Here is a 13,019-nt window from a genome sequence, read left to right on the forward strand (position 1 = left end):
AATTCAGAATACCCGGAAATTATAATACTACAAAAAACACAATATTACACTTAATTGACACACAATTCCTGCAAATGAGCAAATAAACAGTAAACAAAGTCATGATTCATACCTTCACAAAACACAATAATACTCTTGATAGAAACCACACAATTGTTAATACTGAACAATCCTGCCACTGAGCTCATAAATAGACACTAAACATAGTTGAGATTCATACTTTCCATAGACACCATTACAAAAGATAAACTTCAAGCACTCTGAAGACTAATTTGACTCCACGTCACTTTAAAATCACTAAACTCTTCACACTAATTCTCACTTCAGGGAACTCAAATCGAAAATACTACACAAAACACAATATTAAGCCTAATTGACAAACTACTGTTAATAATACACAATCTTGTTAATAGCCTAAAAACAGTAATTAAAGTCTAGATTCATACCTTCAGAAACACAATAATACTCTTGATTGTTATTAATACTAACTACACTCTTAACCCGGATTTTGTCTAAACCAAAAAATGTAAGCAGTCATCACGTATTCTTTATTGTTTTTTAAAAAAAAGTTGTCACTGCTAAAAAGTATTAGTTGTTTGCACTATTTAGACAAATAATTGACTACACTGATTAAGTTAAGAAGACATCACTCAGTATGTTACGTTTTTGAAAAGGGGGAGGGGCTTTTTGAAGCGGGTCGCTTGAGCAGAGAGCTGCAGCTGCCTCGAGAGACGCTCCAACGGTTAATTTTTGAAAACAACGTGAATCGGTGAGTTTATAAAGAGTATTATCTGCAGATATCTTTCTGAAAAAAAGTGCTAACCCAAAATATGGACCGATGTTGAACTCTAAAAAGATGACAAAGTGTTAATGTGCAGATAGACGCTTTTTTTTTCTGTCGGTTCATGGTTTAGATATAACGTTAACTTTTAATTCAGCTATTTTTGTCATTTCATATATCGTAACATTATCCAGAGTGTCTTTGTATGCTCACAGTTTAGCTGCAACGTGTTTATTTCGTTAACTTTGTTATTTTTTTCTTCTGGTTCGCAATTATGCATGTAACGTTAAGAGTCCATGCATGTAACTTACATGTGCTTTCCATGTGGCTAATGCTAGCGTGTGTATTTTTTTATTTTAAACTAATTGGAAAAAATGCTACTTTAAGTTTTGTATTAGTGATTTTTATATAGCTGTTAACTTAGCGAAAATTGGAATATACAAGATCATTACTTGGTTCCTAACTTTTACAGTGGAATTTTATCTGCTACTTTCTCTAAAAGTTAGCTTAGCTCTGTTTTCACAGGTCCATGTGAGAAGATGCAGTGGAAGTGTAAGTTTTGTGAATTTATATGTGACAAACGGGGTTACCTATTAAAACATTATAGGTTAAAACATGGAAGTTACAGCAGAACTGTTCCATTCCCTTGCCTACACCAAGATTGTTTGTGCACATTTAACTCCATTAATGCACTTAAGGTCCACTTGTCTAAGATCCACCCGAAAGCCCACAATCCTGAACTGTGTGAAACTGGCCAAATAACTTTTCACTGTGAGTTGTGTGATTTTTATACTCAGGAGGGGGATTTGTTCACTCACCTGCGCAATGCACATTTAAAAGTTAATCACAGAGTCCAGTGTCCATATAAAGTTTGTGACTTTCACACTAATGTGTACTCCACATTCAATGCACATAGAAGTAGAAAACACAGAACAGAGAATTGGAGGATGTTCAGGTCAGAATTAGTCTCTCTGTCTGGTAATGTACCTGATGAAATGGCCCAAGTAGATCTTATGCCTCCAAATGACTCCTCTGATTTAGAGGACAGTGATGATTCCACTAATGAAGAGGTTCATGATTTAGGGGAGCAGTTGGAGTACAATCTTGCAGCTCTTTTTTTAAAGATGCATACTGTGCTTCACATTCCAGAAAGTTCCATACAAGAGGTAGTACAGCAGCTTGTACAGATATGTGAACTGTCCCAACCACTACTGCATAATTCAGTCAAAGAAATTCTCAAACAATACACAAATATAGATGATTCAACTGTGAGACAGTTAGTCAGGGCTGCCTCAGACAGCAATGTCATAACAAGATTTTGGGGCAAAGAAGGCTCCTTATCAACCACTAAAAGGAGAGCAGCATATTTGAACAAAACATTTACAGTGGTTAGGCCAATAGAATATATTGTTGGTAAAGATAGTGTGGTGCTGTATATGTTCCGATAAATGAAATGATCCAGAAAATGCTGAACAGGGCAGACATTTTAGACAAGGCTCTTACACTACATAAGCCTGTGCCAAATGTGTACAGTACATACAGAGATGTCGGAATGTCGGACAGCTGTTGACACAGCTTTTACAACAAACCAAGGTTGGTGCATTGTGTACTTATTTGATGCATTGTTGTTTTTTTTAAATTAATATAAGTAATAAAAACATGTCACATTAAGTGATACTGTAATGGTTGCCCAGTACAATCAAATTTGTACTTTACTGATCATGCTTTCTTGTAGATCATTTCTTATTATTCTGTCTTTTTTTTTATTCCACTACCCAACAGACTCAAGAGCCAACTGATATTAGAGCAACGGTGCTTAGAGGTCTGCCAATTGTCCGTGGTGACAACCCCACTGACTTCTTTAAACCATGTTCCAAGGGTATCTTGCACCAAACTGCATAATGATTTTATTAATTCATAGTATTTGTATGTGATAAACATAACCATTAAACTTAAACCATTAAACACTGAGAGACTAGTAATAGATCATTCAACCCTTTTTCTAAAATTATCATTTACTTGCATTTACATGTCAGTCAAAACCCATAAGACTTTTTATGTAAATAACAAATTTTAATTTTTTAATTTTTTTTTTTTTGTTTTTTTTAAGCATGAGGCATTTCTTTCCCTACATTAAACTGCAACTTAAAGGTTTAAAAAGGTCATAAGTGCATCATAAAATAAATTCATGTGAATTTATTTCTGTGATGCAAAGCTTAATTTTCATCAGCTATGACTCCAGTCACATGATCTTTCAGAAATCATTCTAATATGATAAATTTATTATGCGAATTATCAATGTTGAACAGTTGTTCCGTCAACCATTTTTGTGGAACCTGTAATTCTTTTTTTTCAGGATTCTTTGTTCAATAACAAGGTTATTGTAAATTGTAAAAACATTTTGCAATATTACTGTTTTTTTTCTGTATTTTTGATCAAGTAAAGCCTTGATGAGCATTAGATACTTCTTTAAAAAGCATTACAAGTCTTACTGATCCCAAACTTTTGACCGTGTGTGTGTGTGTGTGTGTGTGTGTTGTAACGGGGTGAAGAATCACACAAGGTATTTGTGATAAATATATATATATATACATATATATATACATACATATTTGTTCTGAATATATATATATATATATATATATATATCTCTCACAAATACCTTGTGTGATTCTTCACCCCGTTACAACACACACACACTACACACACACGGTCAAAAGTTAAAATATTATTATTGTTTTTTTTTTTTACTAACCCTTTTAATGAAGAGTTGAAAAAGCATTCATAACTAATTCATACATTAGTTTGCATGTGTCAGACTGTTTAACATAATTAATAGTTATTTAATGACTAATGTCTTGAATGTGTTCTGTTAGGACTCTGCTGATGATCATGTGTTCCAAGACCTTGACCATTTAAGATTGTCATCGAGGTAGAAGTTGTGATGGAAAGCATTAAAGACTTGCCAAAGGCTATATGCCTTCTCTTTGGACTTACGTATGCACTTCATCTAAACTACCCCAAACCAATGAAGAACACATTCTTCATTGAACTCCAGTTCATCCAACAGGTACTTCTAATGGTGGGCCACACTGACTTGAAGCCCAGGTTACAGACATTAAAGAACCAGCTTGCAATTTAATTTTGACAGGAGTGGCTGTTTACTGTTCTTGATGTGCACAATTAATCTCTGAGGTGATTCTCTTGTTTCAAATGTCCTTTCATTGCTGCAAGTTAAATTAAACCAGTTAAAAGAGAAAGAGGTTAAAAGAGAAAATAAAGAGTTAAATTGTACCAGTTTTCTGTGGTAAAAATGTTTAAAATTCACAGTGGTCATCTTTGTTTTAAAGAGTTGACTCAAGTTTTAATGCTTATCCAGTTTGAATGCATGTTTAGCCATTCAGAGGGATATGGCATATTGTTGAATACTATGTGTTCATGTTACTGTAAGCAATTTGTACAGTTGTTGACTAGCAAACAAGAATTGCATGTCAAAAATGTTACTTGTCTTTTGTATGACAAGTTCATATATGGATGAATACACTGTACTGCCTGTTTTTATGAGCAATAAAAACATTGGAATGCGGTTAGTTTATTTCTTTAACTAGTATTTCTTAATTATAAGGCATTAAGTAATATAACATCAATACTTCGAATTAATATTCAATAAGATTTTGTAATATAAATTGTACACCAAAAAAATTGTGTGAACTAATGGTTTTCAGTAAAGACTACTAATGCAAACCTGATTTGTCTACTGCACCCACTAACATTTTAATGTTTATAAAGCTTAACCTGTTTAGTTTTAGATTTGTAAAAACTAATCTTGATTAGTGCAACGGGTTTCCACGCAAATTTCTAGTAAAGTCAACTAATTCGGGTTAAGAGTGTACACAGTTATTAATACTACACAATCGTGCAACTGAGCTCATAAATAGACACTAAACACCATTACATTAGATAAACTTCAAGCACTCTGAAGACTAATTTGACTCCACCTTCACTTTAAAATCCCTAAGCCCTTCACACTAATTTACAGCTAAATTATAGTATTAATTTGACTACACAGTTATTAATACTACACAATCGTACAACTGAGCGTATAAATGGACAGTAAACAAAGTCGAGTTTCATATTTTCCCATAAGAGACCAATTCAAAGATGGACTTCAGGAACTCTGAAGACTGATCTGACTTCACCTCCTCTATAAATCTCACAGCCTTGTCCCCTAATTCACCTCTTTTTTAAAGTCTGTCCTCCACCTGACCTGGTTGTTTTTCCTGACGTCGCGTCTCGTAATTCTACCTGATTCCTCGGTCGTGAGGGCTCCTCGTGTACGGCTGGGAAATAAAACCTGCTTTTTTGTGAGGTGAAACTGGGTGTTTTACCTGTCCAGAGACCGGACGGTTAGTTGGAGGGAAGTCCTGACGGTTCTGGTGGTTCGCCGTAAAAATACTTTTTCGAACTTTTTTTGTTATTCTTACCACGACTGTAACCAGGACTCGTCTCCGTAGGTCGCGCGTTCCTATTTTTCGCCCATGAATCCTCGCCGTCGTGCACGGGGGGTCGCGGGGATCCTGTTATCCTCTTCTCCATTCGGTCCTCGCTCCTGCTGCTCCTGCTGCTCCTGCTGCTCCTGCTGCTCCTGCTGCTCCTGCTGCTCCTGCTGCTCCTGCTGCTCCTGCTGCTCCTGCTGCTCCTGCTGCTCCTCTTCCGAAGGTGACTGTTCTCGGTTTGATGAATAGCGGAACGCGCAGGTATTTATAAAGTTGAGTGATGACGTCATCATTTTATTAGCCAATCACATGAGAGCTCCAAAAATCTGATTGGACAAAAATAACGAGGGTAATATCTGCAGAACAAATTGATCGAGATGAAGATCAAATTATAATATGTAAAGTAACGAACATAACAAGAGGTAGTGGCAGCGCGCCAAAGGTAACATGCAAAAAAAAAATATATTAGTGGTGGGCCGTTATCGGCGTTAACATGCTGCGTTAACGTGAGACTCTTATCGGGCGATAAAAAAAAATATCTCCGTTAATCTATTCACAAAGTTGTGTTGGGAGCTGGGTCTATACTACGCAAGCTATTGTACCGGAGTTAAATGGTAACACTAGATTTATAAGTATATTTCTTCTTTCTTGTGTCTTTTAGTTTCTTATTTCCTAAAGACTTTTATTTTGTTTTTGAGACCCGGTTCAGGTCTCTTGGACACATGGCGTGAGCTGTGAGAGGTGCGTGGGGTTTGTGTGCAAAAAGTTATTTCTTTCATTTTAATTTATGTACATATTAGGAATATTTTGCATGTGTGTTATTTTGTGAATATTTTTTTATGTTCTTTTAATACTGTATATTGTAGAGAGAGGTGCAGAAACACGCGATGTTCTGGCGCTTTTTGTACAGAATACACTTTGCACAGAAAATCTCTTGGGTGTCAGCTCATCATTTGTGGTTCAAGAAACGAAATCAGAAGAACCGCTACACTATGATGACTTTCACCTTGATATTTTAGCGTGGATGTATAACTAGCCGAATTGCACTGTAGGGGGCGAGAACGAGTCTTCGAACTGAGAAATTACCACATCAAACGTGACGTGGTAACATGGATGCAGCTATTTAACTGAATAAACAGTTGGTAAACACAAGTACATCTTATTGAACATAATTTATTTTCATCACCAATTATCATAGTAGAACAGCTTTCTCAAGCAGTTTGTGATATATTTTGGAAACAGGAGATGAGCCCCTGGTCTAATGCGCCACCTGGCTTGAGAAACCCGTTCTCAAAGACTTACTTTTAGTCAGTATTTGGGTAGCGCACATATTCTGAATGCCTTCGCCGGAATTCAAATGAACCATTTTAATCTAGATTAATGTAGATGTCACGGGTGGGCTGGACATGGCATGAAGGAGGACGCATTCGCACGATCACGCGACAGGGGTTTAATACAAACTACACGAGACAGGGGAACATAAACACGCACAATGACCCGACCGCGAACAGACACGAACAGGATAGCTTTATACAATTATATAAATATACACCAGGTGAACACGATCAGGGAACATTACACAGGACAAACATGAAACTCCGGTCCGGACTCCGGATCATGACAGTAGATAATCTAGAATCTAGATTAATTCCAAGATTACATTGTGTATAAATCACAGAATCTGGACCCACTTCAGTTTAATATTACATTAATATTACATTAATATACATATTAATTCACAGTAATTTGAGTAATATTCAATTTGCATTTTAGATTTATATTATATCTATATACATTATAACAGCCAATCACATGAGAGTATACCTGGATTTTTACATTTACATTTACTTTACAGCATTTATCAGACGCCCTTATCCAGAGCGACTTACAATCAGTAGTTACAGGGACAGTCCCCCCCTGGAGCAATTTAGGGTTAAGTGTCTTGCTCAGGGACACAATGGAAGTAAGTGGGTCTTCTGGTTCATAGGCGAGTGTGTTACACACTGTGGTACCTACCTGCCTCAAAACCACCAAGATCATCCCAGTGCCAAAGAAGTCAACTGTGTCCTGCCTCAATGATTACCGGCCCACAGCACTCACACCCATCATTATGAAGTGCTTTGAGAGGCTGGTTCTGAGGCACATGAAGACCCAACTTCCACAGAATCTGGACCCACTTCAGTTTGCTTACCGGCCAAACCACTCCACAGAAAATGGAATCTTGTCTGCCCTTCAAACAACCCTCGCCCACCTCGACAAAAAAGACACTTATGCCAGAATGCTGTTTATCGACTTCAGCTCAGCATTCAATACTGTCATCCCTCAGAAGCTTGTAATGAAGTTGGATCTGCTGGGAATAAGCTCTCCACTCTTCAGATGGATCTTGCAGTGAACTTTTATATTATACAGTCCGTGCTATTGTCTGTTGTTGCTCTCATCTTGTACTGTCCACTTCCTACCATGACAATGTAAATTGGACTAATAAAGGATCATCTTATCATATCTTATCTTATCTTAACAGAGCCACATTTATACACAATAACCAGTCAGTATGTAACAGTGGAAGAACAATTTATTGCACAATTTCAAATAAAATTATGTAGTTAATTACACTGAAAAAAATGTTAAATAATTGTCAGAAAGGGAAATTCAATACAGAACTATATACAGTTTTAATAAGATCAACTGAACATACAGCAAAAATATACATAAAATATACACAATGAAATTAAAATATTAACAATAATTTGCAAACAGAGCAGAGGTATTCTTTGTCCACTGCTGGAGTGCTGACTTGTGCCAGTGTTGGGGCGCACCGAGTATACAGAGGTGTAGGTGTTTCTGGGTACATCCTGCAACACACAGCCAGAAATAAAAACAGACATGATCAGAACCCATACGCAACAAATCTATATTTCTCAATATATTATGTGACAATCAATTTTGTGTGTATTCAAATACTGTGAATTGTGAATATATGTTGATAGATTCTATAATATATTTTATATGTAAGCAATATATAAATGTATGAAATAGAATATATGACAATATGAAAATGCTGTTTTCATATATTGAATAAATAGTATAACATTGTTATACTATTTAATATATTATTATTTATACTGAAACATTTTCGGTGGTGTTCCTACATTAAATGAGATTATATATTAATAACAGCATTGAAAATATATGGGGAAGTTTCTCATATATTGAAATATATTTACCAATGTAAATATTGCAATATAAATTTGAGCGTATAGCAATATACGTTTGTTTCGTAGGGGAAACATCACGGCAGAAAGAGTTTGGGGCGGGACATGACAGGGAATTTACCTGTTAGTTTTAGTCAGCAGGCCAAATGCCACCCCATGTTGTTCTGGTGAGTGGCTCTCAGTCCCAATCTGCGTCTCCTCCTCCTCCTGGTCCTCGGGAATGACTGTCTGCCTGCTTTTCTTGGAAAGAATTCACAGAGAACAAATTACTATGAACACTGTATTAGTTCCTACTGAGAACAGGTTTTGGATGTTCTCTTGTTTTCTTCCAGATTTTTCTGGACACAAGACACACAACAAACTGGACCATATGAGAGAACAATTTGCTTTACCTCCACATGCAAAGGTATAATTTTGGTAATGATATTCAAATCATCCACCCCACGTCCACAGAACCTTCTTTCCTTCTGTCAATTCTACTATCACAGTATTATAGCAGAACCAGAGGACGGGACAGAGGACCTGCTCAGAAGAATAAAAGCAGGTCTGGACCATTTTAGTCAGCAGACCAAATGAAACCCCATGTTGTCCTGCTGAGTGTCTCTCAGTCCCAAGCTGCCTCTCCTCCTCCTTCATCTTATCCAGCAGCGCCACCATGAGGCTACAGGATTACTGAATGTGTGTAAGAGTTTGAGGTTTATTCCTTGCTGAATGTATTTTTATGTTACACGTAAAATATTCTCACCAGTGATGGTTTTATCAGGTGAAGATTTTAAGTTGAACTTCTGGTTGACGTCACAGCTGCTAGAAAAAAAAGCACAAAAAAATGATCATATTTACATTTACATATTTTCATGCTAATTTTTCTGTCTCCTCTGTAAACATAAGAAGCATCGTTAGTTATTCCGGTAACAAGAGAGGCGGCGGAACAATTTTGGAATATAATTTAATAAACGTGTCAGGCGCTTGCGGAAGCGGTGGCGGCGGCGTGGACGCTCAGCCGGCACTGCGCAAGGTGGCCTGTAAACCAGTTCTTCATGTTGTGCTGGAGGGTCACTGGAGCAGGGCAGTTGTCTCGCAGGATCTTCTTGTCCTTCTTTTGGTGTGACTTGTGGTTCCTGCTGCTGAGGAGACTCCAACCGTGAAGTACTGTCCAGGTCCACATCTGAAACGATTCCAGGCTCAGCATCTCTGGAGGCATCCTGCAAAACACACCAAGAAATAGAGTCAGTCATGCTCCAAATAATCACAGCAGAAAGAGTTAGGGACAGGGACACAACGCTGTCTTTACCTCCAAGTTGACATCGTTTCTGCTGTCCTGTGGGCGGCTGCAGTCCTTGCCCTCCTCCTCCTTCTGGTCTGGGGGCTGGTTTTCTGGCCGATCGACTTCTAGGGAGGCCGGTGGGTGGAGGTCCTGCTTCAGCCAATCAAGCAGCTCCAGCAGGAGACTGCAGGATAAGTGTGACTGAGCCACAAATGTGTGCTGCACAGACACAGAAAACGTGAGGAATATCGTCACTGTTACACTCAGACTGTGCTGCTGTGATCACATGAGGGAAATCTTACTGAGAGCAGCTCCTCTGCACTGGGTCTGTTCTGAGCTTTCTCCTTCAGGCAGGCTTTAAGAAAGCTGGCGAACATCTCGGACCTGATGAGAGAAAAGTCAATGTTATCTTACACATACATACATGTAGACACAACGAGCCTCTTTTTTGCCTCTTTGCTGACCAAAGAGGTCGATATTCAGACTCTCAGTTAAATTTGAACATGAGCTGTAAAGGAAAATAAATAAAAGTATAAAACCCAGTGTGTGTGTCTGTTAACAAGAAATGTTAATAAGAAATTGCATGTTATATGTGTACGAGAGCCCATTTTGTAGGAGCAGGGATTCTATCACTAATGATCAACAGGGTTCATGATGGACAAACTCACCTATATTTTTCGGCCTTTAGTGTTGGTGGCTTAAAGTGTTCAGATGATCTTTCTGCAAAAAGCCTGTAAGGAAAAACACATGAACATGAAATGAGCCACCAACAGGGACTTTTTTCATGTGACACTTGTGTTAATGTGAACGTGTGACTTGAATGCAAGTGTTACTCAGTGTGTGTTATGTGTGTTAAGAAGATAGAATACGTGCACGTGTGTGTGGGGTGGTTTAAGGGCTTGATTTTACCTGTCGACCTTCATATCGGTATTGGGAGGTTTCTTTTCTGCCATTTCAATAGCAGTGATGCCCAGTGACCAGATGTCACAGAGACAGTTGTAGGGTCCTTTGGTCACGGCGACAATCACCTCCGGGGCCATCCTATACAATCACAAACATATAAGCACACAAGGTCTGGAAAAGAGACCAACACACTCAGTAGTTCCTTCCTCTCAGGAGGACTCACCAGTGGGGAGTACCAGAGACATTTCTTCTTCTGTCCATGTCGCTGAAGTTGATTCCTGATCCCAAGTCACCTGTAGAAAGAAATGAGAGAACATTACACTCACTTTACATAAGTTCTTCTCTCTGTCAGTATAATTGGAATTGGAGGACCAGGGCAATACTCACCAATTTTTATTGCACCCTGCCTGCCAACCATGATGTTGTCGCCTTTCACGTCGCTGTGGATCACCTTCATTTGGTGCAGATAAGCGAGTCCCTGAAACACACACTGTTAATCAAACACTGAAAACCAGATGAATGTCTGTTGAGTGCGAGTGTTCATGTGCACTTACCTTCAGTGTCTCTCTGCACACAAATGCTATTTGGTGGTCACTAAAGGCACCAGCTTCTATCAGTACAAACAATAAGCAGTAATCAGGATAAGTAGGCCAGTAGATCACACAATGAAAACTCCACAGTCATGTTAACACACATCATATGCACATAAGTGCTGCAGTACCTTTGTAAAGATGTTTGATGGAGCCCTCGCAGTACTCCATGCAGATCCACAGGAGATTGTTTCTATAATAACAAAACAATGATTTCATTTATCTTCAGATGTAAACCAGCCACCTACATCACTCGTTACATTTCTCCATCACTTCACCCATTTCTCTCCCTCCCTCCCTCCCTCCCTCTGTATTTTGCCCCGTGAGTGGGTCTTACGCTATGAAGCTGTCTTTGAATCCCACAATATTGGGATGACGGCGTCGCTCCAGAATGTGGGTCTCTTGCAAGCGCCGTTCTGGGTTCTTTCCTGGAAACCGAATCATCTTCACAGCTAAAAGCTCCTGTGTCTCTTTTTTCTTAACCTGCAAAATAAGAAGTAAAGTAAATCATAATCACACACACACACACACACACACACACACACACACACACATATTGTACTACTTTAAATGACCTTCCACACTCTGCCAAATGATCCTGTCCCCAGGATCTGAAGAATTTCCATGTTGTTGGTGGTCATCTTCTCCCTCCGCTGCAGAGCTGCTGCGATTGCTGGCTGTAGAAAAATAGTACAGTGACAGCTTTAACATCTCTGATTTTTAACAATGTGTGGACATGCAAAACAAGCACATTTCTAAAGCTTGCAAGATGGTCAATTAGAGGATTTCACAATGTCTCCCATGCCCCAATCCCTCAATATTTTTGGTGAAATTTGTGCTGATTATAAATTCCACTGGTGCGAACTTTTTAACATTCATATGCAGCCCAAAAACTTTGTTCAAGTCCGCAGAATAAAATATGATCATGAAGCCATGAACAGACTGACCTGCTGGTGCTGCTCCGCTGACGCCCTCTGGCGGTCGGTGGTGTTCCGTTCTGCTCTGAGGTAAAGAGAAGAAGAAAAGTGAGCAAAACCTTCATATTTACACACACAGGTTATGTCGAGCGAGAGTCCAATGTCTGTGTGGCTAGTTAGTTAGTTGTAGCATTGCTAACTAGCGACTCCCCCTTTTTGTAGTAAAATAAAACAGGATTCAAGTGTAAATTCATTCTCACCTCGTCGTCTGGTGCATCGCACAGTAGCCGCGATGACTATGTCGCTCCAGCGTCCTTCTCTTTCGCAGTAAAGTCGAAAAAAACGCCAAACTCCGAGACGAACCGAGTCGGTCGCGTGTGTCTCTCTGAGCATGCAGAGTGGGAAAGCTACCTTTCCTGGCAAAAGGGGGGATAATCGTTCCCAGAATTGATAAATAATTATATTATCTGCTCCGTGGACGGACAGATCAAGTAATTGTAACATTAATTCTGCTACAGTCTATCCCAAAATCTAATCTAAATGTTTATTATTAATTATAACCTGTTATAATTAATTATAGATATTTCCTTTTGAGCGAATTCGTTACAGGTGCTAGACGAAGAAAAATTATAATGTATTTATACATTTTTGTATTGTTTGTGCAATGTGTATGCATGTGCGTGTGTAAGTGTTAGATTTGTCTGTAATATTTTTTGAACAAGAGGGTTTTCACCTGCTTCTTAAAAGTGGTGATAGTCTCGGCTAGTCGTGTGGAGGAGGGCAGGTTGTTCCACCAGCCAGGGACAACAACGGAGAACAGACATGATTGGAATCGGAGACCCCGTGAAGAAGGAAT

General features: G+C 38.6%; 1 protein-coding gene across 2 annotated transcripts; it reads right to left on the minus strand.

Moving 5' to 3' along the window:
* Positions 1 to 8,027: 8,027 nt before the first annotated feature.
* Positions 8,028 to 12,548, minus strand: LOC114799919 (mitogen-activated protein kinase kinase kinase kinase 1-like). Of its 2 annotated transcripts, XR_003751295.1 has the most exons (15): positions 12,424 to 12,548; positions 12,194 to 12,248; positions 11,822 to 11,923; positions 11,584 to 11,729; positions 11,378 to 11,439; positions 11,211 to 11,266; positions 11,044 to 11,134; positions 10,880 to 10,949; positions 10,663 to 10,794; positions 10,422 to 10,484; positions 10,056 to 10,137; positions 9,781 to 9,972; positions 9,235 to 9,691; positions 8,611 to 8,729; positions 8,028 to 8,129 (listed from the first exon to the last, which is right to left on the minus strand). XR_003751295.1 is itself a non-coding variant. In XM_028996892.1 (13 exons), the coding sequence occupies exons 1-13, from the start codon at positions 12,438 to 12,440 to the stop codon at positions 9,386 to 9,388; spliced, it is 1,374 nt and encodes a 457-aa protein (XP_028852725.1). In that variant the 5' UTR covers positions 12,441 to 12,548; the 3' UTR covers positions 9,074 to 9,385. The 2 variants fall into 2 exon arrangements, 1 of the variants encoding a protein (XP_028852725.1); XM_028996892.1 differs by lacking the exons at positions 8,028 to 8,129; positions 8,611 to 8,729 and having other exon boundaries at positions 9,074 to 9,691.
* Between the last annotated feature and the right edge of the window lie 471 nt (positions 12,549 to 13,019).

Source organism: Denticeps clupeoides, chromosome 11 (assembly GCF_900700375.1).
Source record: "Denticeps clupeoides chromosome 11, fDenClu1.1, whole genome shotgun sequence".
Classification (NCBI taxonomy): domain Eukaryota; kingdom Metazoa; phylum Chordata; class Actinopteri; order Clupeiformes; family Denticipitidae; genus Denticeps; species Denticeps clupeoides.